We start from the raw sequence: 27,972 nt of genomic DNA, 5'->3' as shown, positions 1-27,972 counted from the left end.
GCTGGGGTCCGGCCACCCCCGGCGGGGCCCCGCCCAGGGGCGTTCCCTGCGGCGGCGGCGCTGCTAACGGGCCGCGCGGCGGCCCCCGCGCCCCGCCCTCCGCGGCCCGCCCCCGGCTCCATCTTGCCGCCGACTGGGCTGGGCTGTGACGCTGCTCCCGGTGTCAGGTGAGGAGCGGTGCCCCCTGCCCCGGCCACCCCTTCGCCCCCTCGCCCCCTCGCCCCGGCCGCTCGGGGCCCCGCGCCGGGCCGTCGGGGAAATGGGGCCCCGCGCGCATCCCCGCTCCCGGGGCGGTGCAGGGGCCCGCGGGCCTCCCGGGTGGCGGGCGACTCGGGGTGCGCGTCTCCGGACCCCCTGCCCGGCGGGGGCGCCTTGGGGTGGGGTAGGCGCGGCGGCCGCCCGGCGGGCGGAGACGGGAAGCCCTGCTCGCCGGTTCTCGGGGCCGCTCGCCGGGCGGAGGCCGGGGGGCCGGGGCGCGCGCGGGCAGGTGGCCCGCAGGTGCGGGGCTGCGGCGCGGGCCGGGGCCTCGGGGCGGCTGGGAGGAGCGGCGGGCGGCGCGCAGAGCCGAGCCGGCCTGGGGACGGGACTTCCCGGTGACACAGCAGGTTTGGGGAAACTCGGGAAATGCGCGCTGTGCTCACCGAGTGGACGCTGGACGCAGCGCGTGCGCCGGCCCCGGCGGGCAGTTGTTGGAAACTTGCGGGAAGGCGCGTTCCCATCCGATCCCGCGCCCGGAGCGGCGCCGCCCGCGCGTGCTGTGCGCACCAGCCCGTCCCCGCGAGCGCTGCGCGCAGGGGAAATGGCCGCGTCCGCCGCGCGTGGCGGGTGGAGAGAAGTCATCCCGCTGCCTGTGAGCTCCCTGGCTCAGCCGGCCGAGAGGCCCAGCTACGTGTGATGAGTGTCATGAGTGCCGCCGGCTGGAGACGGGCAGGCGCGGGCAGGATTCCTCTGGCCGCGGCAAGTGGACGCCGCTTTTCACTCCACGGTGGCTGCCTGCCTGTCCACGCAGAAGCCAGCTGTGCCTCCTGCCCTGTACCCCGTGGCCCTTGCTGACTGATGGAAATGGCCCTTCCGAGAGGCAGGTTTTGGAAATTGTATCTGCTCTTGGCCATTATAGTATCGTTCACTCCTTTTCCTATTTGTTTCCTAAACTTCCAGCAGCTGCCTCTTGGGCTCCTGGGCTTCATGCCATGGGACACTCCCATAGTGAGGCCCACCCCTTTTCGCTGCTGACTCACTGGGTGGAGGTGGTTTTGGAGAACCAAGAATGATTTTCTAGTCTTTTAAATGCAGTTTCCCAGGGAGAATGTTAAAAAGAAAAGCTCTGCTTCACCAGGATGGCCTTATTATGCTTTGGGCAAAGTTGAGTAATTTCTTAAGTCACCCTGGGCTGGGGTTTGTGTAAGCTTTTTTACACACGCTTTTGAAATGTACCTTTTGAATAGATGTTACTTGCCCAATTCCAAAAGAGTTAAAGGTACATTATGTCCTAGCTCTCCTTCCTGGAGGCAGCCACTGGTTTTCAACTTCCTTGAGGGGACTTTCAGGGTATTCTCTACATGTTCAAGGAAGTAAATGCATTTCTTTCCACATTTGGGTGCAAATGACCTATGTCATTTTCAACACCCCCTTACTAGGACTTAGGGATAATTTAATATATAAGAAAAAAAAGAGCTGCTCATTTTCAGTAGCTGCATAACACTTCATTGTATGATTATCCATAATCTATTTAACCTGTCCCTTACTGATGGACTTTTAGGTTGTTTTTAACTTTTTTCTATTATAGATAGTGCTGTAATTAATAGTCTTGTACATATATGTGTTGTATTTGTGCAAATATTTCTATAAGATACATCTCTGGAAATGGAATTGTGTTCTAGTTCTTTATGTAATTACATTTTTCAAAATGTAACCAGATTCACTTTCTTAAAAATTGCATTAAGTTTTCTCATGTGCAGATAGTCTTTATTTTCATTCTGTTTTTAAACTCCTGTTGACATAATTCCTCTAGCCCTGTAAAGGTAAAATTTAAGAAATGCAGAAATAGGGCTTTGTCACTGGAACAATTCCTGGGATTTAGAAATTTAATTGTTTTTTGTAGTCTTTGGTACGGTAACTACTTGTTGCCTTAAAAATGTTATGTATGTGTTTCATAACTTATTTTCAAATGGTCTGACTGTTGTTAGATGTTGTTGTCCCTTTACTCCTTATACCACCCAGGCTTAGAGAAGAAGAGAGCCAAAAACATTTTAGTTTGTTCCTGTTTTTACATCCAGGCCTTTGTATATCAAATAACTACTTTAGAACTGAATCAGTTTTCTTAATATCTTACTATCTTTTTTATTAACTTACTAGAGGCCTGGTGCACGAAATTCATGCACTTGGGGGGCGTCCCTCAGCCCAGCCTGTGCCCTCTCATAGTCTGGGAGCCCTTGGGGTATGTCTGACTGCCGGCTTAGGCCCGCTCCCCACAGCAGTCTGGCTGAGTGGTGCTCCCCCTGGTGGTCAGTGCACGTCATAGCAAGCAGTTGAGCATCCTTAGCATATCTACACTAATAAAAGAGAAACATGGTCATTGGCGTACGACTGCTACCCTTTTCATTGGCTAATCAGCGAGATATGCAAATTAACTGTCAGCCAAGATGGCGGCTGGCAGCCAGGCAGCTTGAAACTAACATGAGGCTTGGTTGCCTCAGTGACGGAAGAAACCAACGTTCCCTGTCTGCGGCTGCAGGCCTCTGAGCGGGCAGTTTAAGAAACTCTGTAACAAATACCGCCGGACTTCAGCCAGCAGATTCGCAACATTGTAAGCAAAGGCCAGAAACCTACTTTCAGCCACGGAGGCCTAAGAGCTGGAGCCAAGCCTCAAGCTAAAGCTGGCCCAGAATAAAAAAAAAAAAAAAAAAAGGAAAAAAGGAGCAGTTGGGAGCTTCAGTCACCCACAGCCTGAAAACAGCCCTCAGCCCCTCACCCAGACTGGCCAGGCACCCCAGTGGGGACCCCCACCCTGAAGGGTGTGTGACCAGCTGCAAACAGCCATCATCCCCTCACCCAGGCTGGCCAGGCACCCCAGTGGGGACCCTCACCCTGATCCAGGACACCCTTCAGGGCAAACCAGCTGGCACCCAACCATGCACCAGGCCTCTACCCTATATAGTAAAAGGGTAATATGCCTCCCAGCACCGGGATCAGCGGAGCCATGAGGCCTCCCGGCACCGGGATAAGCGTGACAGGGGGCAGTGCCCAAACCCCCTGATCGCCCTGCGGCTCTGTGTGTGACAGGGGGTGGGGCCACAACCTTCCTATCCGCCCTGCTCTGTTTGTGACAGGGGAAGGCGCCCCAACCCCCTGATCAGCCCTGCTCTGTGCCTGATATGGGGGAGCTTCCCCCCCCCCCCCCACGGGCCCTGCTCTGTGTGTGACGGGGTAGAGCCATAACCTCCCCATTGGCCCTGCCCTGAGTGTGACAGTGGCGGCGCCCCAACCCCCTGATCGGCCCTGCTCTGTGGGTGATAGAGGGCGGTGCCCCAACGCCCTGATTGGCCCTGCTCTGTGCGTGACAGGGTACAGAGCCCTAATCCCCTGATTGGCCCTGCTCTGTGCGTGACAGGGGGTGGCGCCGCAACCTCCCCATCGACCCTGCCTTGAGTGTGACGGGACGGTGCCCCAACCCCCCCAATCGGCCCTGCTCTGAGCCCTACCAGGGGCTGCACCTAGGGATTGGGCCTGCCCTCTGCCACCCGGGAGCAGGCCTAAGCCAGCAGGTTGTTATCTCCCGAGGGGTCCCAGACTGCCAGAGGGCACAGGCCGGGCTGAGGGGCCCCCCTTCCCCCCCGAGTGCACAAATTTTTGTGCACCGGGCCTCTAGTCATTAGCATATTATGCTTTGGTTGAACAGATGACCGGACACTTAGCATATTAGACTTTGATTATATAGGATAAATTTGACTCAGTATATGTCCATTTATTCTAAATTTAGCAAGTTTTCAGCTTCTATCCTGTGCTTATGTCATAAGAGACACTATAATAACTTAAATTTATTACCTCATTTTCCTATATTGTATACTCAAAAGGCATGATACCTTCTCCCCATCTTTATCAGCACCTAGGACAGTGCATATTACATAGTGGGTTTTTATGAATTTTGATTTGGATTTGTTTGGGGTCTTTATATAAAAATAATACAAATCCTTTACAGCCATATTGGGGAGAAGAGCCAAAACACATATTGAAAAAATTAGCAAATTAGATGGTAGATCTGGAAATGTCAATATTCTAGTACCAAAATATGACTCTCAGACCAGCAGCAGCAGCATCTGGAAGCTTAGTTATAAATGCAGAATCTCAGGCTCCATCTCAAAACTACTGAATCAGAGTCTGCATTTTAACAAGATTCCCAAAGGGGCTCACATATATATTAAAGTTAAAGAAGTACTGTTTTATCTAGTACATTGTTCAAAGAAGGGAGAAAAGATTTGAGCTGGATGAGTGAGGAGAGGTGAGTGAGCTCAGGCTTGAGGCCAGGTCAGCTAAAGATAACGGTGGTTTAAGCAGAGATGTGCTAAGAGTGGTTCAGGTGGTAGAGATTTCGCACTGGGAGTTAGGTGTTGGTAAAGATAAATTGAATAGATAAATTGGAACCAGTAGTAAGGAGATCTGACTGTCAGGCTAATGAATTTTCATTCGATACTCTAGCAGTAGTCATTGAGGAGTTTTGACCTGAAAAGTAATACGCGGAAAGAGCAGCATTTTAGGAACGTTCACCTAGTGATGGTGCCCAGGAACACTGGAAGTGTGAGAGTATAAACAAGGAAATAAATGAAGTAATTTTAGTAAAGTAGGCATCAAGCAATGAAAACCTGGTCTAAGGATATGGCCGAGAGAATAGAAATGACTGAAAGAATAGGAGAGGCATTTCAAAGAAGAAGAGAAAAATAGTATTGGGTTACTTACTATATTGGAGTAATAGGTAATTTAAGTAGCGGTACTATTGACAGATATGGGATATTAAGAGTAATCTGGTGGGGATTGAGTATTTAATTGCACACAAAAACCTCCTAACTAGCTTCTATTTTTATCTTCACTGACAAGGTCAATCTTTTTTTTTTTTTTAATATATTTTATTGATTTTTTACAGAGAGGAAGGGAGAGAGATAGAGAGTTAGAAACATCGATGAGAGAGAAACATCGACCAGCTGCCTCCTGCACACCCCCCACTGGGGATGTGCCCTCAACACAGGTACATGCCCTTGTCCGGAATCGAACCCGGGACCCTTCAGTCCGCAGGCCGACACTCTAGCCACTGAGCCAAACCGGTTAGGGCGCACTTCCTGGACTTGTACTAGTATGTATACTTCCTTCACCAAGTTAGGGAAGTTTTCTGTCATTTTTTCAAATAGGTTTTCAATTTCCTTTTTTTAAAAAATTGATTTCAGAGAGGAATGAAGAAGGAGAGAGAGAGACAGAAACATTAATGATGAGAGAGAATCATTGATAGGCTGCCTCTCGCATGCCCCCCATGTGGGATTAAGCCCGCATGTGCCCTGACAGGATTGAACAGTGACCTCCTGGTTCATAGGTTGACACTCAACCACTGAGCCACACCAGTCGGGCTCGCTCTCTTTTCCTTCCAGCACTACATGTTGTGAACGTTGGTATGCTTAAAGTTGTCCCAGAGGCTCCATACACTATCCTCATTTTTAAAAATATATATATTTTTATTGATTTCAGAGAGGAAGGGAGAGGGAGAGAGAGATAGAAACATCAATGATGAGAGAGAATCATTGATCAGCTGCCTCCCACATGTCCCCTACTGGGGATGGAGCCTGGAATCCGGAAATGTGCCCTGACCGGGACTCGAACCTGGGACCCTTCAGTCTGTAGGCCGATGCTCTATCCACTGAGCAAAACTGGCCAGGGCTGTGGGGTTTCTTATATGTTACTTTAATTTTTTAATAAGTTTGAAATTTTCCAAAATCTGAAGTTTATAAAAGTAAAGGTAGGGTTTAATCCAGGTATCTATGACTATATGTTAACTCTTATCCATTATAACATTGTTTCCCAGAATGTGGTTATATCACTACATAAGAGGCTTTCTGTGGCATGTGGGGAGTATTTTAATATTTATATATTCATCTCAATGTTACCTTCTCTCTTTTTTTTTTTTAAACTTCAACAACCTTTTACTACCAAACTGTTGCAGGTTTAACTTTGAGCCCAGCTAACAGCATCTCTAACAGGACCTAGGATGGAGGTTCAGCCCTAATAAAGATGGTCTCTTAAAGGATTAAAAAAAATACAAAAATCCACATAGAAATTTAACTGTGACCTCCTGGTTCATAGGTCGACCCTCAACCACTGAGCCACATCGGCCGAGCATATAAGTATTTTTTTAAGAGTGAAATTCCCCAGTGTTGCAGAAAATGGTCTCCTAAAGTGATTTCAGTCCAGGAAAAAAAAACAGCATTTAGCACTATGCTGCCTTTTCTCCCAGTTCAAGATACACATGGAAGAAAACCATTTCCCTTCTTAAAACAAAACAAAACCCTTTCTCCTCCTGTTCAACTTCCACTGCTTATTCCTAGAAACACCCGGAGAACAATATAAACAAGGCCCCGCCCACTTCTCTCCTGGCCTCACCTGTCCGGCCCACTTCTCTCCTGGCCTCACCTGTCCGAAGGCTCGCAGCAGGGATTGTTCCTGAGGAATTTTCTTTGCTACTATCAGGAAACTGACCCCTAATTTCTGGGAACCGGCCAACAAAAATCCCATTTCCTTACAGGAGGGGCCTGAGGGCTCTAAAGGATCAAAGGGCAGTGGACCTGGCCCATGTGCCAAGGGGTCCTTTCTATATAAAAACACCCACTTTATAACCTAACGTTGAACCTACAGGTAAAAGCGAGCAGCAGATGACTTAGATACGAAAAAGGTGCTTATCTCCCCATCTTTAACCATAAAGGAAACAGAGGGGAGGAGAGTTCAGAAAAGAATTTGACCTCCTCTCCTTTCCCAAAACTTTGATGTGTCTTCTAAGCCAAAGCCAAGTTCCTGAGACAGACACGTGGGCACAGGGCAGAGTTTCTGCCGGATAGCGCTGCCGCTCCTGGGCTGCCTGGCCTCCTGGCCAGCCAGGCGCAAGGCCCCTTTACTGAACGGTTCTCCCTGGTGTGCATCGTGCGTAAGGATCACTAGGGCAATTATTTTCTCAGTTCAACTTCGTCACAGACAAATACTTCAACAGCAGCTTCTAGAAACTGCCCGGAGGGCCCTCCCACCCCCCTTTTCAGGGTCACAGATCCTTCCAGTTGATGGGCTCCTTGCCAGATTTTTGCAGCAGCTCGTTGGTTTTAGAGAAATGTCTGCCCCCAGAGAACCCTCTGTACACGGACAGTGGGCAGGGATGGGTAGGGGTGGGCGGTCTGCAGGTGCGATGGTGCTTCCTATGGATGGCACTGCCCTTCCTCTGCGCATGGGAGCCCCAGAGCATGAGGACGAGGCCACTCGAGTTGTGCTTTAGCCAGGACACACCCGCCTCGGGGAACTGCGCCCAGCCCTTCTCTGTACCAGACCTGGCCTGATGCGCGGAGACTGAGAGGACAGCGTGGAGGAGAACACCTTCCCTGGCCCGCCCAGGCCCATCTCCACGGCCAGGACGCACAGCACCATCCATGTCTGGGGACGGCGCGCCATGAATGTCTTCCTCGCCGCGCGCGGAGGAGGAGCAGCCGTGAGCTTGACTGGGCCCATGACGTGGATCCCGGCCCAGGGTGACACCTGCACGGCTCCTGTGCTGCGCATTTGGGTGCACGTGAAGACGCCTGGCGTGGATACACTGTGATGTCTTCTTCTGCAGCAAATCCCATTAGCATCGTAAAACACGGCTTCCGAACCCGCCGCTAGGTGCTGCTTCCAACTCGCACCGAAACCCACCGGCGGGTTGCGAGCCGCGAGTCTCAGCAGGTCGGCGGCCTTGTTCCGGATGCGGACCGACTGCTGGGGCGGTGGGTGTGCCGGGCCCCGCCTGCTCCGCCCGGGCCTTCTCGGCGGGGCTCCCCGCTGCGTCCCCGCTCTCGGGTCGGCCGGCTCCGCAGGCTCGGGCCTGCGGGCACGTGGCTTCCTGGCGGGGCTGGGGGGGTGGGAGGAGAGCGGCTTCTGGCCGATCACCCCGAAGCTGGATCACCCCGAAGCTGCCCGGTCCCCGCGAGGCTGGGGGAAGCCGAGGCGCCCGGAGACTCCCACCGAGGGGGGTGGGCTGGTCGGGGGCCATGTGACCTCCTCTTTGTGGCAAGAAGACTATTTCACGTTTTCCCTGTATGGAAGTAATATAAAGCAACTTTAAAAATAGTTTTAAGTGAAAAATAAATTGGCTTAAAAGAAAATAGTTCATAAATAGAAGTACTGGTAGTATTGAGATACGACAAGAATTGTATGGTATGAGCAGAATGGTGTTGGAACGCTTGCTCTGCTCTCCTGACCCAATGGTACCAATGATGAGATGAAGAAACATGTTATCAGCGTTGCTTTTACCAGCCCCAATACCCACATTTGAATGCCAGCCAGACTCTTGAAAGAAGGTGTATTTTTTTATAAGATCCTATGACAGTGTGTGTCTACAAAGGCCGTAACTTGTATAAGAAATCACAGAGGACTTTTTTTATTGTTACAGAATGTCCTATCCAGGCTATCCCCCCACGGGCTACCCGCCTTTCCCTGGATACCCTGTAAGTATTGCCCCTTAAATACTAAAATAGGTCATTCCCTGGAGCAGGTGCTGTAGGACTAGCCCTTGACCGAGCTGACAGATAGGCCAGAGCAGGGCTCATCAATCCGCATGCCCGAGTGCATGGGGGTGCTGTGGGGGACAGAGCATCTGCATGCCCTGCGGAAAGCCAGCAGCTCTCGGCCTCAGTCTGATACGGCCACGCGGGGAGGCAGGCCCAGTGAGGCCAGGCCCTGCATTTCGTCAGGTAAAACAAGCAATCTGGATTTTGTTGAAATTGACCCAATTTGAAAAATTGGGAAAATAATTTTTTTTTATTTCTTCCCATTTGGCTCCGTCCCCCCCCCCCCTCCCGCCCCCCCAATGTGGTGGCCTTTCACACTTGGCTCTCTACGAGGGAATTACTTTCTTTAAATGTTAAATGCTGTATGAGTCAATCAAATGTGTGTAAGCTAAATTCATCCCGTGAGTCACCGTTTGGTTGGTGTTTGTTGTTGTTTTTGAGTCACTGTTTTTTAACCTTTGTGTTAGAAGGTTTAAAATAACTAGGAAGGTCTTGACTCCGAGATAACAGATTGCAGTGGATTAGAGGGTCCTTGATTTGTAGTCCTGAGACTAGTGTTTGGAGTACATTTTATCAACGTGCTGTCAAGTTCTGCCTGGTTGATGTCTGTACTCTGAGGACTAAACTTACAGCTGAGGCCTAAGTGAGAATCATACATTTCAGTTTTACGCTCATAAGAATGCAGGGCTTGTTTCTGACAGAGAGTAGGAAGAGGGGCCTGCAGATTAATGATAATGTGTGTGTCCTTATGTAAAGTGAATATATAGCTGGATTTATCAGAGGAGAGATGAGAATTACTGCTGTTTCCAGATGCCTGTGTACTACACTAGACTCTGGCCATCATTTTCGTCAGTGTAGGGTCATTGCTGAAACAGACAACTCAGCCACCTCAGTGACTGGATGCAAGAAAAGCTCATTTCTTCCTTCAGGCTCCTGGAAGCCCATGGGGGTGAGGGAGGGGGCGGGGAGAAGCCTTTGTTCCAGGTGGTCTTCAGGTTCCTAGGCTCCTTCCAGGTATTGGCTCTGTCACCCTAGCACCTTGGAGTCCTCCGCTTGGACCCTCTGCTTCAGCTGCAGATGAAGGAAAAGAGAGAGGAGGGAAGAGAGTAGGTTTTTAGGGGCCCGGCTGGAAGTGGTGTATATCACTGCCTGCATTCATTCACCGGTATTCAGTCATGCGTCCTACTGAACTGCAGGGAGGTCTGGGAAATGTAGTCTAGCTTTGTGGCCAGGGGAGGAAGTTGAGTGAACACCTGACAGTCTCTGCCTCACTTAGACGTTGTCTGTTCTGAACCCACGTGTGACTCAGGTCACCTTTATTTTTCTGTTGTGTAACAGGTCCAGGTGTGTTGCAGGCGAACGAGGAATTTCTTACTTTAGGGTGGAGAGGTGGATCTTTCTCATATTTCTAGGTGCTAGGAAATTGAAGGAACTAATGAGCTTTGTGACTTGTTCCTGAGGGTTTGGAAGGAGCCTGGTTCTTACTCCCAAATAGAGAAACAGACGCCCCGACAACGTAGAATGAAATTTAACTGAGTTCTGAGAGACAAGTGTCCTGAAAAATATAGGATATTCATAAACTAGGGTAAGATACCAAGACTTCTAATGGGGCTTTTAATATGTAAAAGAACAAGCTAGCCCTTAACAGTTACAGCTGTTGGTTCCCTTTTTTAGGTGGGTCGTATTTCTCTAGGGTCACATTCATTTGAAAATACTTTTCTGGTTTTGCAGCCGGCGGGTCAGGAGTCATCGTTTCCCCCTCCTGGGCAGTATCCTTATCCTAGTGGCTTTCCTCCCATGGGAGGAGGTGCCTACCCCGCAGCGCCAGGTAGTGGCTACCCCGGAGCTGGAGGCTACCCTGCTCCCGGTGGCTATCCAGCCCCCGGGGGCTACCCTGGCGCCCCACAGCCAGGAGGGGCCCCATCCTATCCAGGAGGTGAGTGATGGGTCGAGGCATCATGGTGGTTTGGTTGCTACAGCACTTTTTCCTTCTCCCCTTTATCCTCCTCATTCCTGCTTGTTTTGTATGAGGTCAGAATAGCTCTTGGCCTGCTTTCTGCCTTAGACAGCAAGGACACAGCTGGCAACATAGAAGGTAAACGTTCTCAGGGGGCCTAGCAACTGGGAGCAAGCTCAAAAATTAGGAAAGAAATTGGAAGAAATCTCATGGTAATAAAAGATCAATATATAACAGTTTGATTATTTATAATTTTAGAAGTTATTAAGGCTTTTTTCCCCCCTAATCCTCACCGGAGGATATATTTTTACTGATTTTAGAAAAGGGGAGAGAGAGAGAGACATTGATGTATAAGAGAAACATCGATCGATCTGTTGCCTCCTGTTGTGCCCTTTCCGGTGATGGGATCGAACCCGCAACCTAGGTATGTGCCCTGACCGGGCATCAAACCAGCCACCTTTTGGTGCATGGGATGATGCTTCAATCAACGGAGCCACACCAGCCAGGGCAGATTAAGGCATTTCAGTTAGCATGGTTGTGACCTTTAGAATAGCTTTGTCCAGAGGGGAAAAAAGTAACTTAGCATTTTTATACGGTAATTTACTAAGGCAAATGAATGAAGTAAAATTTTAAGTTTATTATTTAATGGGGAAGGAGTTGGTGAGAAATTGAATTTAGACCAAAAGGGGCCAGAAGCATTAATAGCACCTTCCCCCCCCCCCCCCCACTGTTAATAGTAGATATTTTTCTGAAGTTTTCTCTTTAGTCATGAGAACTGTCACTAGAGTTGATTCTTTCTCTAGTTCCTCCAGGCCAAGGGTTTGGAGCCCCGCCAGGTGGAGCAGGCTTTCCTGGCTATGCACAGCCTTTTGGAGGCGTCCCAGCACAGGTCCCCCTACCTGGTATGTACCTGCTGTGCAGAGACAGCAACAGCATGATAGTGTGAATTTTTCAGTTGCCACTGAGAGAGATTAGTTTCTGTTTGTCAACAAACATTTATCTTAAGTACCTTTGTAAATAAATTTAAGTACATGGTTTCATGAGATGTATTAATTTGGTGGAAAAATATAATTAGTAAGATTGAAATAAGACCCACTTTTTCAATTAAAAAAAGAATGTCCCAAAGCCAAAAAAGCAAAACCTTGTGGAACTTCTCTGCTCACTCCTGTACCACAGATGAAACCACCCCCGGAACTGTGTCCTCACATCCTCTCCAGATGGAATCAGAATTTAATCTGACTCAAGTGTTTTAAAGAAAAGTGTATTTGTTAGGATATGATGTAGGACATGGAATATTTTAAAAGGCTCTTATGACCTAGTTTGTTGTAGATTTAGTAAGTTATACTGAAAAATTATCCTAGTGAATAACATGGGAATGTTCTTATATATTTACATAATTCATAATAACCAGTGCTGTTTTGAAAAATTAAGCCATATAAAACCTGTTTTTCTGGATGTTTTTAAACGTGTAGGTGGCTATCCCGGAGGACAGATGCCTTCTCAGTATCCTGGAGGACAAGCTCCTTACTCTTCTCAGGTATTGTTGCGCCTGCCTTTTAAAAAAAAAAAAAATATTTTATTGATTTTTTACAGAGAGGAAGGGAGAGGGATAGAGAGTTAGAAACATCAATGAGAGAGAAGCATCGATCAGCTGCCTCCTGCACACCCCCACTGGGGATGTGCCCGCAACCAAGGTACATGCCCTTGGCCGGAATCAAACCTGGGACCCTTCAGTCTGCAGGCCGATGCTCTATCCACTGAGCCAAACCAGTTAGGGCTGCTCCTGCCTTTTAAGTTTAGTCGGGGTAACTGACTAATGCCAAAGAAGAGCCCCTCTCCTTGGCCACATTAGAGCACCTCAGGAAGCAGATGAGATGGTCCATAACAGCGATTTTCAACCGGGGCAGGAGCCACAGGAATTTTTGAAACACGCAGTATCTGACTCTTTAGTCAGGGACACTGACCTCTTCTCCCTTAGATTGTCAAATAAAAAAACGACAACAGCCAACACAACCATAGCCACCCAGTATGAATGAATAAAAATTATACCTTTTTTTTTGGTCAGATCAGCAAAAAAGATAGTATGTTTTTTGGTGGGCTGCAGAATTTTAGTAGTCAGTTTGTGTGTGCCATGAGATGAGAAGGTTGAAAGTCGCTGTTCTATAACATCACCTAAGACTGTAAACTTTGCTTCCGATAGACTCCATGCTCTCTTTGGTTCATCTGCTGTGAGTAGTGGCCTGATGACTTCGATAAGACAAACCTAGGTCCCTTCTCACAGGTGCTAATACTTACAATTTTTTCACAGAGATTTGCTTGGGCTCTTAGCAGGGGTTTTAGTCGTCTTTTCTCCCTTCCTCCACTGGCAGTTATGAATACCAACTTGGGTGACTGGCGTTTCTGGCACTGTTTCATATAGTGTGGTTTTGTCTTCCATTTTTACCTTTATAACTCTCCGCTCTTCTTTCAGATCAATACAGAATCCTTTCCTTCCTATCCTGTTTTCTCTCCTGCTTCTTTGGATAATAGCAGTGAAGTGAGTAAGGTTTTCTGGTGTTCACTAATTTCTAGTTTCCCTACATAAGCCTTCATTTGTTTCTGATTTCTTGTGTATTTGTGTCTCACCACTTCCTGGGGCCCAACTGTATTCTGGTTTACCTTGATGTCCCTGTAGTGCTTGGCAGCGCTTTAAACATGGTAACCAATTAATTGTTGAATTGATTTCTCAATAGCCCCAGAAAGTCTCCTGTATGTCAAATCTTTGCCTCATCTCTGTATAGCTCCTTGTTTTAACATTTTTATTCTTTAATTGCAATGTTAATTCTTTCTATCTTTTGCAAGTTACCAGGAACATAAACAGTGTGCTTTTATGCTTTCTTTTATTTATTTATTCTTGCCAAAGGATATGTTCATTGATTTTATTTTGTTTTTTATTTTTTTTGTTAATCCTCACCCGAGGGTATTTTTCCATTGATATTTTAGGGAGAGTGGAAGAGAGAGGGAAAGAGAGAGAGCAACACATGGGTTGGTTGCCTCCTGCACGCACCCCAACCAGGGCTGGGTTGGGGAGGAGCCTGCAACCAAGGTATGTGCCCTTAACTGGAATCGAATCCGGGATCCTTTGGCCTGCAGGCCGAGAATACTGTATCCACTGAGCCAAACCGGCTAGGGCTGTTTATTTATTTTAGAGAGAGAAAGAAGGAGAGGGAGGTGGAGGGGGGGAAGAAGCTGGGGAGGAGAGGGGAGGGCGGGGGAAACATTGATAGGCTGCCTTTTGTATGTGCCCCGACCTGAGATGGAACCCCTAGCCTGGGTATGTGCCTGACTGGGAATCAAATCCCCCACCTTTGGTGTACAGGATGACGCTCCAACCAACTGAGCCACCTGGCCAAGGCAATATGCTTATTTATTTTTATCCTGTCTTTTCATAAAGATTAGCATTTTCAAGCGTTTTTTTTGTTTTGTTTTTTTAATATATTTTATTGATTTTTTTACAGAGAGGAAGGGAGAGAGATAGAGAGCTAGAAACATTGATGAGAGAGAAACATCGATCAGCTGCCTCCTGCACATCTCCTACTGGGGATGTGCCCGCAACCCAGGTACATGCTCCTGACCGGAATCGAACCTGGGACCTTTCAGTCCGCAGGCCGACGCTCTATCCACTGAGCCAAACCGGTTTCGGCAACATTTTCAAGCGTTTTTAAGGCTAAGGTGGGAGAGGGATTGATTACAGTATTAGAAGAAAAATACCTTATCCATTTTCTGGCTTACTTTCCTGATTTGAGGAATTTTAGCTCCGGATGGATTAAGAAACTTGTCCAGGGCCACACCACACAGCTAGTGAAAGACAAAGCTGAGACCAGATCCTCGCTGTTCTGACGCTCTGACCAGTGGCTTTCCCGTTACACAGTGCTGCTTTGCTGATAGAGCAAATGACATTCCTCCAAAGCATGTGGTAGATCGTTTTCAGTCCTTTTGTCATTGTTGCAGTTGTGAGTCATATTATAAGTCTTTAGGTATTTTTGATAATTCATGAGAATTTTTAAATTTTAGGTGAAGTATGCATATAATTTTAGAGACGTCATTTTATGACTGAAAGAGAAAAGATTTTTAAACATAAAGCACTAAAAGTAAAACATACACATGCAACTTATTTTGTGTAACAATTACCGTCTTAAGGTAGAGCTAAAACTAATAGATGGAATTAGCAGAGTGGTATGTTTTGAAGAGCTTTTAGGTGGGAGTGGGTTAGGTTACCTTGTGAGGGGTGACTTCCCTGCCACTGAGAATCTTCCAGTAGAGGTAGGTGTGTGGGTGTGTGTGTGTGTGAAGATGTAAAGAAAGTTTCTGTTTTATTTGGGCAGTTGGGTCAGGTAACCTCTTTTGATGAACCCAGTAGTAAGTTTATGGTAGTTTTTCAGCAGGGAGATTGAAATCAAATGGGTATCAAAGGTTGGAACTTTTGGTGGCAGACAGTGTAGACTTTGCTGTGCTGAGAAATCTCCCCTTAGAGTTTTAACCTCAACAGCATGGACCCTGATTTCTTTGAACTTAGTATTACGCCGAAAGGATGAGTGTATCCTTGATGAAGATTCACTTCAAATTAGACTTTCAACAAAGAATAAACAAAACCAGTTTTTCCTAGAGATGCAAAGTGGAATAGTTTTTGTTGTTTTTTTTTTTTTAAGAAAGAATGAGATGACGGAATATGAGAATAATTAGACAGTAATTGATGGGGGTTTAGTTTCACTATCTCGTCCGGTATATTATAAACAAAGGCTTCTTTCCTACTTAGGATGTTAGTGACAGTGATTACATCACAGGAAATTTCCTTAGTTTCCTGATGCATTAAAGACTCATGTAAAGGCAATATGTTGAAAAAAAATTTATACTTGGATATTCTCAACAAGTAAAATAATTTTAGTTTTTTCCTAAAACCACTATACACACAGCTCTTGTTAGTTTTCTACTTAACATTCCTGGCTTAGAAACTAGTGAAGGATTGGTTGGTAAAGCTAATGGGTAGGAGAAAATGTTGTTGTAAGAGTGTGAATGAGTGGGAGGAATTATTGACCACAAATGTTCGTTGAATGATGGCTTGGTCCCCTTCATCCCATTTACTTTGCCCCACAGGTGCTGGCACATTACTGTATTTGATGGGCATGAGTCTAATAAACACAGCTTCTGTTACCTAAAGAGCAATGGAATTGTTTTGTATTTGAAATTATGTCAGTTGCATGTTTAAATGATATTTTAGAGAATAAACAATTATTTAATAAACAAAATTTAATAAACAACTTATTGGGTTAAATAAAATACATTATTAAAATTGAATTTAAAAAAATGTGGTAGGATATCATCTTGTTTCATTCCATTCTTTTTTTAAAAAAAATATATTTTTTATTGATTTCAGAGAGGAAGGGAGAGGGAGAGAGAGAGAGAAACATCAGTGATGAGAGAGGATCATTGACTAGCTGCCTCCTGCATGCCTCCCACTTGGGGATTGAACCCGAATCCCAGGCATGTGTCCTGACTGGGAATCGAACTGGGACCTCCTGGTTCATAGGTCGATGTTCAACCACTGAGCCACGCCAGCCAAGCCATTCTAGTCTTAAGCTCTGATGTGAACTGTTGATGCCCTCAGTAGATAGAGTGACAGCCTCTGGACTGAAGGGTCCCAGGTTCGATGTTTCTATCTCTCTCTCCCTCTCCCTCCTCCTCTCTGAAATCAATAAAAAAATATTTTTAAAAAAGGAAAACTATTGACTTGTTTCATAGTTTTGCATTTTTAATTTTTTTTACTTTTAATTTTGAAGTAATTTTACACTTAAAAAAATTGCAAAAAATATACATAGAATTCCTGTAAACCCTTTAGACTCAGATTCTTCAAATGTTAATTTCTTACATAAAAATAATACAATGATCAAAATCAAGAAATTACACTGATATGATACTATTATCCAGCCATTTCACTAATTGCCCCTGCAATGCCCTTTTCTAGTTCAGAATCAAATCCAGGATGAAATATTGCATTTATTGTCATGTCTTTTAAATTTCCTTTAATATGAAACAATCTTTAGTTTTTGTTGTTCATGACCTTGACACTTTCAAAGAGTACTAGTTATTTTGTGTCATATTCCTTAATTTGGGTTTATCTGATATTTCCTCATGATTAAATTCAGGTTATGCCATTTGGGCAAGAATACCACAGAAATGATGTTGTGTTCCCACTGTATCCTACCAGTAGGCACTTACTGTTGACTTATTCTTTTACTGGTAATAATTGATTTTGATCAAACTTTTACCCACTAATTTTAACATCCATTGATGGTTCTTGTCTGAAATAATTATTACTGTGGTATTGTCATCTGGTAATTTTTAAAAATTTCTTCATAGATTTCTGTTTTAAAAATATAGTATCTACTTTACTTTCTGGTTTATTTCCTTATAAAATCTATGAAGAATATTGTACCTCCTGGAATCTCTAATCATCACTTTCATTTGTGCCTTTTTTAGGAGAAGTTTAATAGTGGCAAGGTTTATTAAAGCAAAAAGCGAAAGTATACTCTCGGATAATAAACTTCTAGCCTAAGCACTAGACCAAAAGAAAAAAGAAAAAGTACACTCTAGAGAGAGAGAGAGCGGGCAGGCTAGAGGAAGCTGCTGCCTTTTGTGCTTTTCTTAATATACGATGTTATATTTCGTGTCTAATAATCAGGGCTCTTAGAGGAACTTAAGAGATATTAACCAAATTATATTGCTTATTCAAAACCTCATTGGGCTACTCGTGTTCTATTTTACTAAAGCCATTATTATATTCTTGTCTTTAAATCAAACACTGCTACTCATCTCACACTATCCAGAGATCATCTCTTTTTCTCTTCCTATTTTACCAAGAAGGAATTCCAAGTACAAATTGATGGTTCTCAATCTTTTCCTTACTGTGGGATTCAAGGACACATTATATAGCCCCTGCTTATTCTTGATCCTTTGCATCATCTTCTACTCCTCTCCTTGCCTCTAAACATATCCTATATCCCAAGGAATTCCAAGTGGGATGCAAGGCACAGGAAGATTGTCACTAATTTTGCCAGCTTTACTAGACTCCTGAAAGTGTGGTAGCTGACTGTCTATTGGCAGGAGGGAGATAAGTCTTTCCTGCCTGTTCCAGTATGAGCTCTGAAACCATTGCTCATATCCTTGGCCTGAAACGCAAACACTGGCCTCTTTGCCTGAGAGTTTTGACTGGGAAGTCTTGAATTATTGTCTTTCCAACAGAAAATCCTGACTTGAATTTTTATTTTGAATTTTTTAATTTTTCTGAGTTTATATGAGCCAAACTGAGGACATATGCCAGGGAGCAAGATTTCAAATGTTCCTCGATTTTTATTTTTAGTTTGTATTTTTTTTTAATTAAAGAAGGTGAACATTTTTTTCATATCCTCCCCCCCTCCCCCAGTTTTATTGAGATGTAATTGACAGATAACCGTATTAGTTTTAGGTGCACAGCATGATGATTTAGTATATGTACATCTTGTGAAATAATTGCCCCAGTAACGGACTTGGATGTTATGCCTCTGTTCTCAGCCTGCCGCCATGACTCAGGGAACTCAAGGAACAATTCGACCAGCTGCCAACTTCGATCCTATGAGAGATGCAGAAATTCTTCGTAAAGCAATGAAGGGCTTTGGTAAGGAAAATGGATTTTTGTCTTATTTATAATAAGTTTAAGTGATTAAAGTAAAAATAAGCTTTCTATCATAAACCAACTGTATGTGTCAGCCCGTGGGCACATTCCTCCGTTTGATCTGGCACCAGTTACCTTATAAACATTTAAGTGATTTCCTCAAGGAACATCCAGTGCACTTTATTCTTACTTAAACATGTTTGGTTCTTTCAGGGACAGACGAACAGGCAATTGTGGATGTCGTGTCCACCCGGTCCAATGATCAAAGGCAAAAAATTAAAGCAGCTTTTAAGACCATGTATGGAAAGGTAATTTTTTTCTTAAGTGAGCGTGAACAGTGACCTGTAGACCCTGCATCCATGTCAGGCTGCACACGGTTGTCTTACTATTACTGATGAACAAAACAGCTCCGTTCCAGAGGCCCCGGGAGTAGTGTGTTCGTTTTTTTCTCTTAAAAGGCTTTCTAATTCTAGAGTAGTCCTTGGCCATGATGTCGCACCTCACACTAGGTCTGGTGTGTGGTAGATGTTCCGTAGAAAGTAGATGATGACCACGGTCAGCATCAGTAGCGTGGTTCTCCATCCTCTCTGTGGAGTGGGACCCACGGGCTTCTCTACAGAGCCCCTCTTATTCTTGGTCCTTGGCATCATCTTCCACAACTTTCCCTCCCTCTAAACATATCCTCTGTTTACGATTGCGTGGAACTTCTCGCCATTCTCTGCCCACACCATGACCTTGTATACTTCTGTGCTTAGTATACGTTGTTCTCTTGGCCGAGAAGACCTGTTTTCCTTTTTCTGCACGACAACTCCCGGATTTGGCTTCAATTAGCTACTCTGTGCAGTTTCCCTCATTGCTGAATGTTCTCTTCTGTAGCCTCTTTTGCCATCATAGTCCATACTGCCTGTTGTTGCCACGTCCGTGCCATTTGCCTGCATACACGTTTCCAGCGGCTCCTGCAGCACGCAGAATCAAATTCAGCATTCTCTAGCTTAGTCTTCAAGGTAATATGCCAAGCATAGAGTTATAACTTGGATTTACTCACCTGTGAAAATGTTCCCCTCTAACAGAATTGGTTGTCTTATTGTCCCACTGAACTCGCTTTGGTCATCCTTGCCCCTGCATTAGTGATTCTCAGCTTTAGCTCATCATCATAATCCCCTTTAGAACTTAAAAGCACGTGCAGAGGAGCATTTGAGACCTTGCTCCCTGGCGAGTCGTCAGTTTGGCTCAAATAACTCTGATAAAAATTAAAACAACAAAAACAAAAAAACACCATATGCAGAATCTGAGTATTTTCCTCAACATCAATTTTTGTTTGTTTTTAAGAAAAATTCCACAGATGATTTTAATGCATAGCCAAGGCGGGAAACCATTTTTCTATTCCATGTTTGTTTTTCCTTCTTGCCTGAAATACCTTTCTTCCTCTTTGCCTGCTAATTTTTTTTTTTCCTCTGTGCCATTGAGTGATAGCTACCACTGGCACAGTCCCAGGAAAAAGATGCACTCAAGGGTTTTCTTTCAGCACCAGCTGCCAAATCCTGGCCCCACTGTGCCTGCTAATTTCTATGTCCTCTTTAAGATCTGGACTGAAAGCTTTCTTTGCATCCTGTAGCTCACTTTGACTTTTTCTGTTATTTATTTCTGTCCTACCTACTCAGCCGGCGCTGGAGTACCGGCTGCCTTATACTGGTGTCTCTTTTTAGGTGTTTATCTTATTTTTCAAATAAGAACACCATGAGGATTTCTACTTCCTCATAGAACAAGAACAATTTCTTATACTAATAAATATCTGTTCATCGTTTTGTTTATTTGAATTGTTCTTTGTTTCATGTATTTCTTGTTTTTGTACCTGGTATAGTGATGGAACTACAGTAAGAATTTAAGTTTTTATTGAATAAATAAAATATTTATAGAATGAATAAAATACATCTACTTGAGTATAACAAACTTTAAATGTATATATTTACTTATTTATTATTGTATAATATTCAGATTTGAAATTTAGGTTTTCATAAACAATTCAATTCCATTTTCTATATTTTTCTTTAAAAATGTAAATAACAAAATTTGGAGAGCACATATACTTAGTTTATACTTGTAATTAAACAGGATTTAATCAAAGATCTCAAGTCAGAGTTAAGTGGGAATATGGAAGAACTGATCCTTGCCCTGTTCATGCCAAGCACATATTATGATGCCTGGAGTTTACGGAATGCAATGAAGGTACTATATGTCATTTACTTTGAATGTTTTATCTAATTTAAACACCCCCCCCCCAAATTGTGGCAGTTCTGTATTCATAGTGACAACTAAATCATACATTCTTTCATATCTCTGGCTATATAGAGCTTTTTAGGTCTGGAGGCCAAAGAAATATTTGATGGAACAGTAAGATTTAATAACTTACGGAGATTTTGTTTTTCTTTTGTGTAATTCTTCCTTTCATTATTTCACATAGGGAGCAGGAACTCAGGAACGTGTATTGATTGAAATTTTATGCACAAGAACTAATCGGGAAATCCAAGAAATTGTCCGATGTTATCAGTCGGAATTTGGGCGAGACCTTGAGAAGGACATTAGGTCAGATACATCAGGGCATTTTGAACGTTTGCTTGTATCCATGTGCCAGGTGAGTACAGTGTGGATGTTTGTGTGAGGGTGGAGGGAACATTCTTTGCTGCCTGTTGCCAGTGAGCATCCTGTGTTCCTTTTAATATTGAGCCCCCTTGGAATGCTGCCGCCTTTAAGAGGGACAACACAGAACCCAGTATACAAATTTCTCTGTAGTCACTATTGAGATTTATTTCTGTAGATCTGGCTTTTGAAAGGAATCAGAAATCAATTTGAAGCTGTGTCGTGGGATGGGATGAATCTGTACTTTTGAGCTGAGCCCATTAAGTTCTACCACTAACGACGGATACGCAGGAGTGCCATGGAAGTGCTGTAGGGCAAGAACTGTGTGAGGAGAGCCAGAGATGCAGAAAAGTGCTTCAGGATTCACAGAACTATTGTGATTGGCACCTTCCTTATTCTGATTCCCCAGATGTGCTGGAGAGGGGACAGAAAATTCTCCAAATAGGGTATTTGGAATGACATTATAAACACGCTTGGAACGAGACAGTGAGGGTTTATTTGAGCAAGATGGTGCAAAAGACTAGCATGCTGATTCAGTATCAGCAGTTACTGGCTGTCCTGCTAGTGCTCAAGGTCGGACAGCCCTGAGGGGTCTCGAAGTAGAGAGGCTCTTCAGGGCAAGGGAGGTAGTTGCAGGAAAAGCAGTGAGCCAGAGTGAGTGGGTGTGTGTGGACGTGAGAAAAGAACACAAGTGGATGAGAGGAAACGGAACTTACCGACAGCAGAGTAACGGAGCAGGGGAGGAGGTTGGCATTTAGAAAGAACGAGAAGAAGAAAACGAACAGGAACGGATTTAACACTAAAAAATGGTGAAGACTTTATATGAGGTGTGGAGTGTCTCTGCAGGGTTCCAGGCCCAGCCGGTGTATAAAGCAGAGGGACGGCTTCCTAGGAAACCGGGCCGTGCGTGTGTTTGAGTCTAAAGGCAGAAGGGAGGAATGTCCCTGAGCACCGCCTCCTGTGCTGTAGTCAGCTGTCCGCTTGGAATCTGCTCCTACATGCCCCTGTGCCCAGGGTTCTTGGGAAGACAGTTTCTCACCTCAGGGAGCCCTCTCCATGTCGCTCCTCAGACACCGAGACTCTAGACGACAGCCTTTCCCTTGTGTTTCTGTTTTGGAGTGAAACCAACTGCCCATCTAAGCTTTACCCTTGCTCAGGCTCACAGCTGCCTTCCTCCCGCCCTCCCTCCCTCTCCTTCCCTCCCTCCTACCCTACGGGAGAGTTTGGCATACAAATCGGCACAATCTAGCAGAACTTGAGTTATTTATACCTTCTTCTTAAAAGTTCATGCATCATTTTCATTTATACGTTCATAATAAATACTTAACGTATTAAGATTACACTTGGAAAGGAAAGGAAGTTTATGAAGCCTCCATATTATTTGTTCCCTCCCTTAACTTAAATTCCTTGAGGCAGAGACCTTGTTCCTACCATGTAGCACATCCCATCGTTTGTTTCTCTGGAGAATATGGGCTGGCAGAGAGCAAGTGCCCCCTACTTTAGGTTGCATTAATGAATACAAAGAGGAGTTAAGTGTAATGCATAGTGATCTTAAATCCTTGCTGAGGAGGAGAATAACGTCTTCATTTAAGTGGTAGTTTATGTCTCCTAGTAGAGATTTGTGTATGTTTGTGTGGTGTGTGTGTGTGTGTGTGTGTATGTGTATAAATCTTATGTATGTGTGTATGATTTTTTATGGAAACCTTTTCTGGTTTAATTTAGATCTCAAAGCCCTGAAAATTTCTCATTTTAACATAATCTCATTAAATCATGATCACATACTCTCAAATTCAAAATTGTCAGTGCAATAAAGTACTAGTTACACGAGTAGTTCGTTTGGAAATGAAAACTATAACGAAAACTATGCATGACAAACTCGATGCATTAATCTTTTTATTTAAAACTTTTTAAAATTGATTAGAGAGAGAGAGAGAGAGAGACATTAATGTGAGAAATAAATATTGATCAGCTGCTTCCCACACACACCCCCAATCGGGGCTCACACCCCAACCAGGGAATGTGCCCTGACTAGGAATTGAACCCTCCATCTTTTGGTGTACAGGATGACGCTCCAACTAACTGAGCCACCAGCCAGGGCTAGGCATTCATCTTTAATAAATGACGAGATTGGAAAGAACATTTTTAATAGGACTTGTACCGCTTCCTTCCAATTTCTGCCGCCTTTTGCAGGGAAACCGTGATGAGAACCAGAATGTGAACCACCAGATGGCTCAGGAAGATGCTCAGCGACTCTACCAAGCTGGCGAGGGGAAGCTGGGGACAGACGAATCTTGCTTTAACATGATTCTTGCCACAAGAAGCTTTCCTCAGCTGAGAGCTACCATGGAGGCTTATTCCAGGGTATGAGCCTTTATTTTGCAGGCCTGGCTTCTGTTTTAAGGTGTGGAAATATTTTAACCCGATATGTTTTGTCTGCAGGTGGCTAATCGAGATTTGTTAAGCAGTGTTGCCCGCGAGTTTTCCGGAAGTGTGGAAAGCGGTTTGAAGGCCATCTGTAAGATACTTTTGTGTTTTGCTTTATTTTGCTTCTAAATGAGTGAGCTTTTGAGTATTTTTTGTTCCTATTAAGTAATGATAATATAGCCTCCCGGGAATCTGCTTAAGCAAATGCTGAGCCAGTCTGTGAATGGTTGATGGCATGATCAGTTTGGGTTGTTTCAGAATTATTTGATGTTTATTCTATATGCCCTTCTTGAGAACTATGCAAGAGTGTCTGGTAGCCCTGGCCAAATAGCTCAGTTGGTTAGAGCGTCGTCCTGATAAGTCAAGGTTGTGAGTTCAGTCCCTGGTCAGGGCACATATAAGAATCAGCCAATGAAGGCATCAGTAAGAGAACAATCTCTCTCTCCCTCTCTCTCTCTCTCTCTCTCTCTCTCTCTCTCTCTCTCTCTCTCTCTCTCTCTCTCTCTCCCCCTCTCTCCATCCCTTCCTCCTCCTTTCTCTTTCCCTTTCCCCCTCCCTCCACCTCACCTTTCCCTTCCTTTCTCTCTCTAAAAATCAGTCAATAAAAAATTTTTAAAAATACATGTGTATATGTGTATATATGATATATGTGTATATATATATGTGTGTGTGTGTGTATATATATATATATATATGATAGATTGTAACATTTCCATTAAGGTGACTGGGAAAGCACTATGCAGCTATGAGTGCCACTACACAAAGCATCATTTTTGAGCCCCCTCCCCCCCCCCAAAAAAAACCCACAAACAAACAAAAAACCACTTCTCAAGTACTCAGCCCAAGGAGACTCTTTTCCCTTTTGGAATTCAATACCAAATCTCTGATGTCCGGATATTCAGCCTAATGAACGGGAACTATTATTCTCGTGGAGAATATAGGACTAAAGAGAGTATTAGTAACACATTGGTATTAGCAATTGAATGTCTTACAAATAATACTGTAGTATTGTAGCTAAATTATTAACGAACCATTCTCTACCATCTGCAGGAAGAGCCTTTGCTAAGTTAATTTTACTAAGAAATGCCTGTTAGATTTTTTACCACAGAGCCACACGGGCCAGGGCAGATTTCTGATTATTCTGAAATCGTTGCCCAGATCTGTGTTTTCTCTTTTAGATTACTTGTATCTCCTGTCCTCCTCGGGGAAAATGTTCTGTTTGACTCCTAGAATTCAGAACTCATCGTTGCTTTTCAGTGAGACACTGCTAAGGCCGAGTTGCTATATGTCTTCTCATTGCGAGGGGCAGCAGTACAAAGAATCTAAGCTGTTGCATCTGTGGAGAGGAGATGGGGTTTTGGGGGGGCCAGGAGGAGTCTTTTAGAATTGAAAGTAGCTCGTCTGGTGCATCTAGAAAGAAAGGTGATACAAATCCAGGGGGAGAATATTTTCAGCTTCGGGATCTGAGAGGATGGCGTGGGGAAGGGCCACGGGCAGGCGAGAGGTGAGCGGGGAGCCCGGGCGCGGGCGCGTTCCTGAAGCCCCTCTGCCTTGCAGTGCAGTGCGCCCTGAACCGCCAGGCCTTCTTCGCTGAGAGGCTGCACCGCTCCATGAAAGGCGCCGGCACGGACGACTCCACCCTGGTCAGGATCGTGGTCACGCGCAGTGAGGTGAGCCTCTCTGTTCTTGTCTGATCTCAGTTAATTTTGAATGTTGATTTCTTAAAAGCGCCTCAGTTGGTTGTCAGTCCCTCAGGAAGACGTTAAGGAAAAGCTGTCGTCGTCACTGCCTCCTGTGAGCAGTGGTCGTTGGTCCCTTTCCTCCAGGAGAGAGGCTTGCTTAGTGAAAGGGGCCGCTGTACTGTCCTCGGGGCGGCAGCAGCGCCAAGAGGTGTGCCCACCTGAGAAGGTCTGGAGGGACTAGGTTACTAGTTGAAGGCAAGTTGGAAGATGGTTTTTGGTTTTCATTTTACTTAGGTAAAAAATTGTCTAAAAGACCTATTTAATTTTATTGGTTATGAAAAATTCCTGAAATTTAGCATACCTTCCTAATCATAAAACAAAAAATTTATCTTTGTCTCTTTATCTAAATATAGCTTCAAATGTTTTCTTTGATTTTTAAATATTTATTGGGTATTTTTAATTGAAAGAAAACATACATATCCAACTAAATTATACTAAAAAAGGTAAATTATTTTTAAAAGGATAACCAGAATAGGGTGTTTTATCTTTTTTTTAAAATTGATTTCAGAGAGAAGAAGGGGGAGAGAGATGGAAACATCAGTGATGAGAAAGAATCATCAATTGGCTGCCTCTTGCACACCCCCTACTGGGGATTGAGCCTGCAACCCAGGCATGTGCCCTGACCAGGAATTGAACCCTTACCTCCTGGTTCATGAGACGAAGCTCAAACTCTGAGCCACACCAGCCAGGCCTGAATAGGGTGTTTTATAAAAGCTCTTTATGTATTTGTTCATAGACCTAAATTTTCTATGCAAGCTATTTTTTTTTTAGTTGCAATAAAATATACATAATGTAAAACTTACCATTTTAACCATTTTTTTTAATACAGTTCAGTGGCATTAAGTACATTCACATTGTTGTGCAACCACCACCACCAGAATTTTTTCACCTGAAATTCCCCAGTCGTTAAACAATAATTCACCATTCTTTCTCCACAACCCCTGGCAACCACCATTCTGTTTTCTGTCCCTATAATTGATTACCCCTAGGTACCTTAAATAAGGGGAAATATCCTGTATTTGTCCTGTTGTGACTGTTTTTTTACTTAGGATAATGTCTTCAGGGTTCATCCATGTTGTATCTTGTGTCAGAATTTCCTTCCCTTTTAGGACTGAGTGGTTTTATTGTCTGTCTATCCCACCTTTCGTTTATCCTTTTGTCGGTCAGTGGACACTCAGGTTGCTCCCACCTTTTGGCTGTTGTGAACGATGCTGCTCTGAGCATGGGGACATATACTTTGAGTCCCTGCTTTTCATTTTTGTGTATATATCCGGAAGTGGAATTGCCGTTGCATCTGGCAATTATATTTTGTTACTGTTTTAAGGAACCGCCATACCATTTTCCACAGAGGTTGCCTATTTTACAGCCCTGCTAGCAATCCACAAGGGTTCCGACTTCACATCCTTGCCCACACTTGTTATTTTCTGTGTTTTTGATGATAGCGATTTGATTATCAGATGGTTTTTGAATGACTAATACTGTTGGAATAATAGAGGAGACTCGTACCATCCTTACCCGATATTTTTACAGTCAGTGAATCAGACCTTCCTGGGTAGTTGCTAGCCATAAAGTGTCAGTCGCTTGGTGTTATTTTCCCTCTGCTTTGATTCTAATTAGGACCTTTTCACTATCAAAAACAATTCGAATAAATGCCTTGGCAGCTTTTTTCTGACATTAACAATATCATCTCTTGCGCGCAGATTGATCTTGTACAAATAAAACAGATGTTCTGCCAGATGTACCAGAAGACCCTGGGCACCATGATTGCCAGTGACACGAGCGGAGATTACCGAAAGCTGCTGCTCGCCATCGTGGGCCAGTAGGAGGGATTTTTTAAATGAATGAAGCTGTTCAAAGCTTATCTTTCAAAGCAGTGCTGACCTGCATGCAGCGAAGTCAACCATCATGTAACCAAACGAACGTTTTATTGAAGACTGTGTCAGACTTGTGCTTGTTTTGCACATGCGGTTATTGCCTTAATTCCAACGTTATTTTTCTCTCTATACAATCAATGTAAAGCCATAATCATAATGTAGATTTAATGGACTGTTTGTAAAGTATACTTTTCTCACTGCACTTATTCTAATCAGAATACCAAATTGAATAAAAATCACAACAATCTCTAATTCTGTGTAATGATACTGAATTTTTATAAAGGTTGCTAAAAATTCTGCCTGCCCAAGTCCTACTAGGTCCATCGGGCAGTTATAATTGATGGTATTTTAAAACTATTACTTAAAAAAAATAAATGTAGCTCTTTTAACCTAGAATAATTTACATCTTATCTATACTAATAAAAGGATAATATGCAAATGGTTGGGACGCCCTCACACACGACGACTGATCAGCTGGAGGCTGTGTGCGCAGCAGGTGCTTGTGGGTGGGGACTTGCAGCGTTGGGGACAGGGAGGCCTTTGTGCACCTGCGCCAGGGGTCCGCAGGCCTGTGCTGGCTCCGGCCTGCCTCTTTGGGGCAATCCATCAAGGAGCCCTGGATGGGTGGGCGGGGCCTACCTCTTTGGGGCGATGGATTGTGGGGCTCCCACACTGTGACAGGGCACAGGCCAGGCTGGGGGACCCCCCCTGAGTGCATGAATTTTGTGCACCGGGCCATTGGTTTATATAAATTAGTATTCTATACTCATAAACACTAATCTTTACACAGAGAAAATAGATTAGTATTGCCTGTAGCAACTTTTAAAAGGGAGTCAGTATTATATGCATAAAATATATAGCCTACTTT

At 44.5% G+C, this 27,972-nt stretch overlaps 1 protein-coding gene and 1 pseudogene across 6 annotated transcripts; one reads left to right on the top strand and one right to left on the bottom strand.

Moving 5' to 3' along the window:
- Nucleotides 1-31: 31 nt before the first annotated feature.
- ANXA7 (annexin A7) lies at nt 32-27,356 on the top strand. Of its 6 annotated transcripts, none has more exons than XM_036337079.1 (14): nt 32-167; nt 8,666-8,720; nt 10,515-10,719; nt 11,544-11,642; nt 12,213-12,277; nt 13,211-13,276; nt 18,328-18,430; nt 18,641-18,735; nt 20,540-20,653; nt 20,889-21,059; nt 23,255-23,425; nt 23,504-23,579; nt 25,046-25,158; nt 26,931-27,356. In XM_036337079.1, the coding sequence occupies exons 2-14, from the start codon at nt 8,667-8,669 to the stop codon at nt 27,051-27,053; spliced, it is 1,455 nt and encodes a 484-aa protein (XP_036192972.1). In that variant the 5' UTR covers nt 32-167; nt 8,666; the 3' UTR covers nt 27,054-27,356. The 6 variants fall into 6 exon arrangements, with proteins under 6 accessions (XP_036192972.1, XP_036192977.1, XP_036192976.1 ...); XM_036337082.1 differs by lacking the exon at nt 32-167 and adding an exon at nt 927-1,078; XM_036337081.1 differs by lacking the exon at nt 32-167 and adding an exon at nt 8,172-8,573.
- Nucleotides 7,238-8,266, bottom strand: LOC118670340 (annotated as a pseudogene).
- Nucleotides 27,357-27,972: the final 616 nt, after the last annotated feature.

Source organism: Myotis myotis, unplaced genomic scaffold (genome assembly GCF_014108235.1).
Source record: "Myotis myotis isolate mMyoMyo1 unplaced genomic scaffold, mMyoMyo1.p scaffold_m19_p_15, whole genome shotgun sequence".
In the NCBI taxonomy this organism is placed as follows: domain Eukaryota; kingdom Metazoa; phylum Chordata; class Mammalia; order Chiroptera; family Vespertilionidae; genus Myotis; species Myotis myotis.
This window is presented reverse-complemented; position numbering and strand designations above follow the sequence as displayed.

Coding starts and splice junctions, on each gene's coding strand:
- ANXA7 (XM_036337079.1), top strand. CDS start 8,667: ATGTCCTATCCAGGCTATCCCCCCACGGGCTACCCGCCTTTCCCTGGA. Junction 13,277..18,327: donor CTTTGGATAATAGCAGTGAA/GTGAGTAAGGTT, acceptor CTCTGTTCTCAG/CCTGCCGCCATGACTCAGGG. Junction 23,580..25,045: donor AAGCGGTTTGAAGGCCATCT/GTAAGATACTTT, acceptor TCTGCCTTGCAG/TGCAGTGCGCCCTGAACCGC.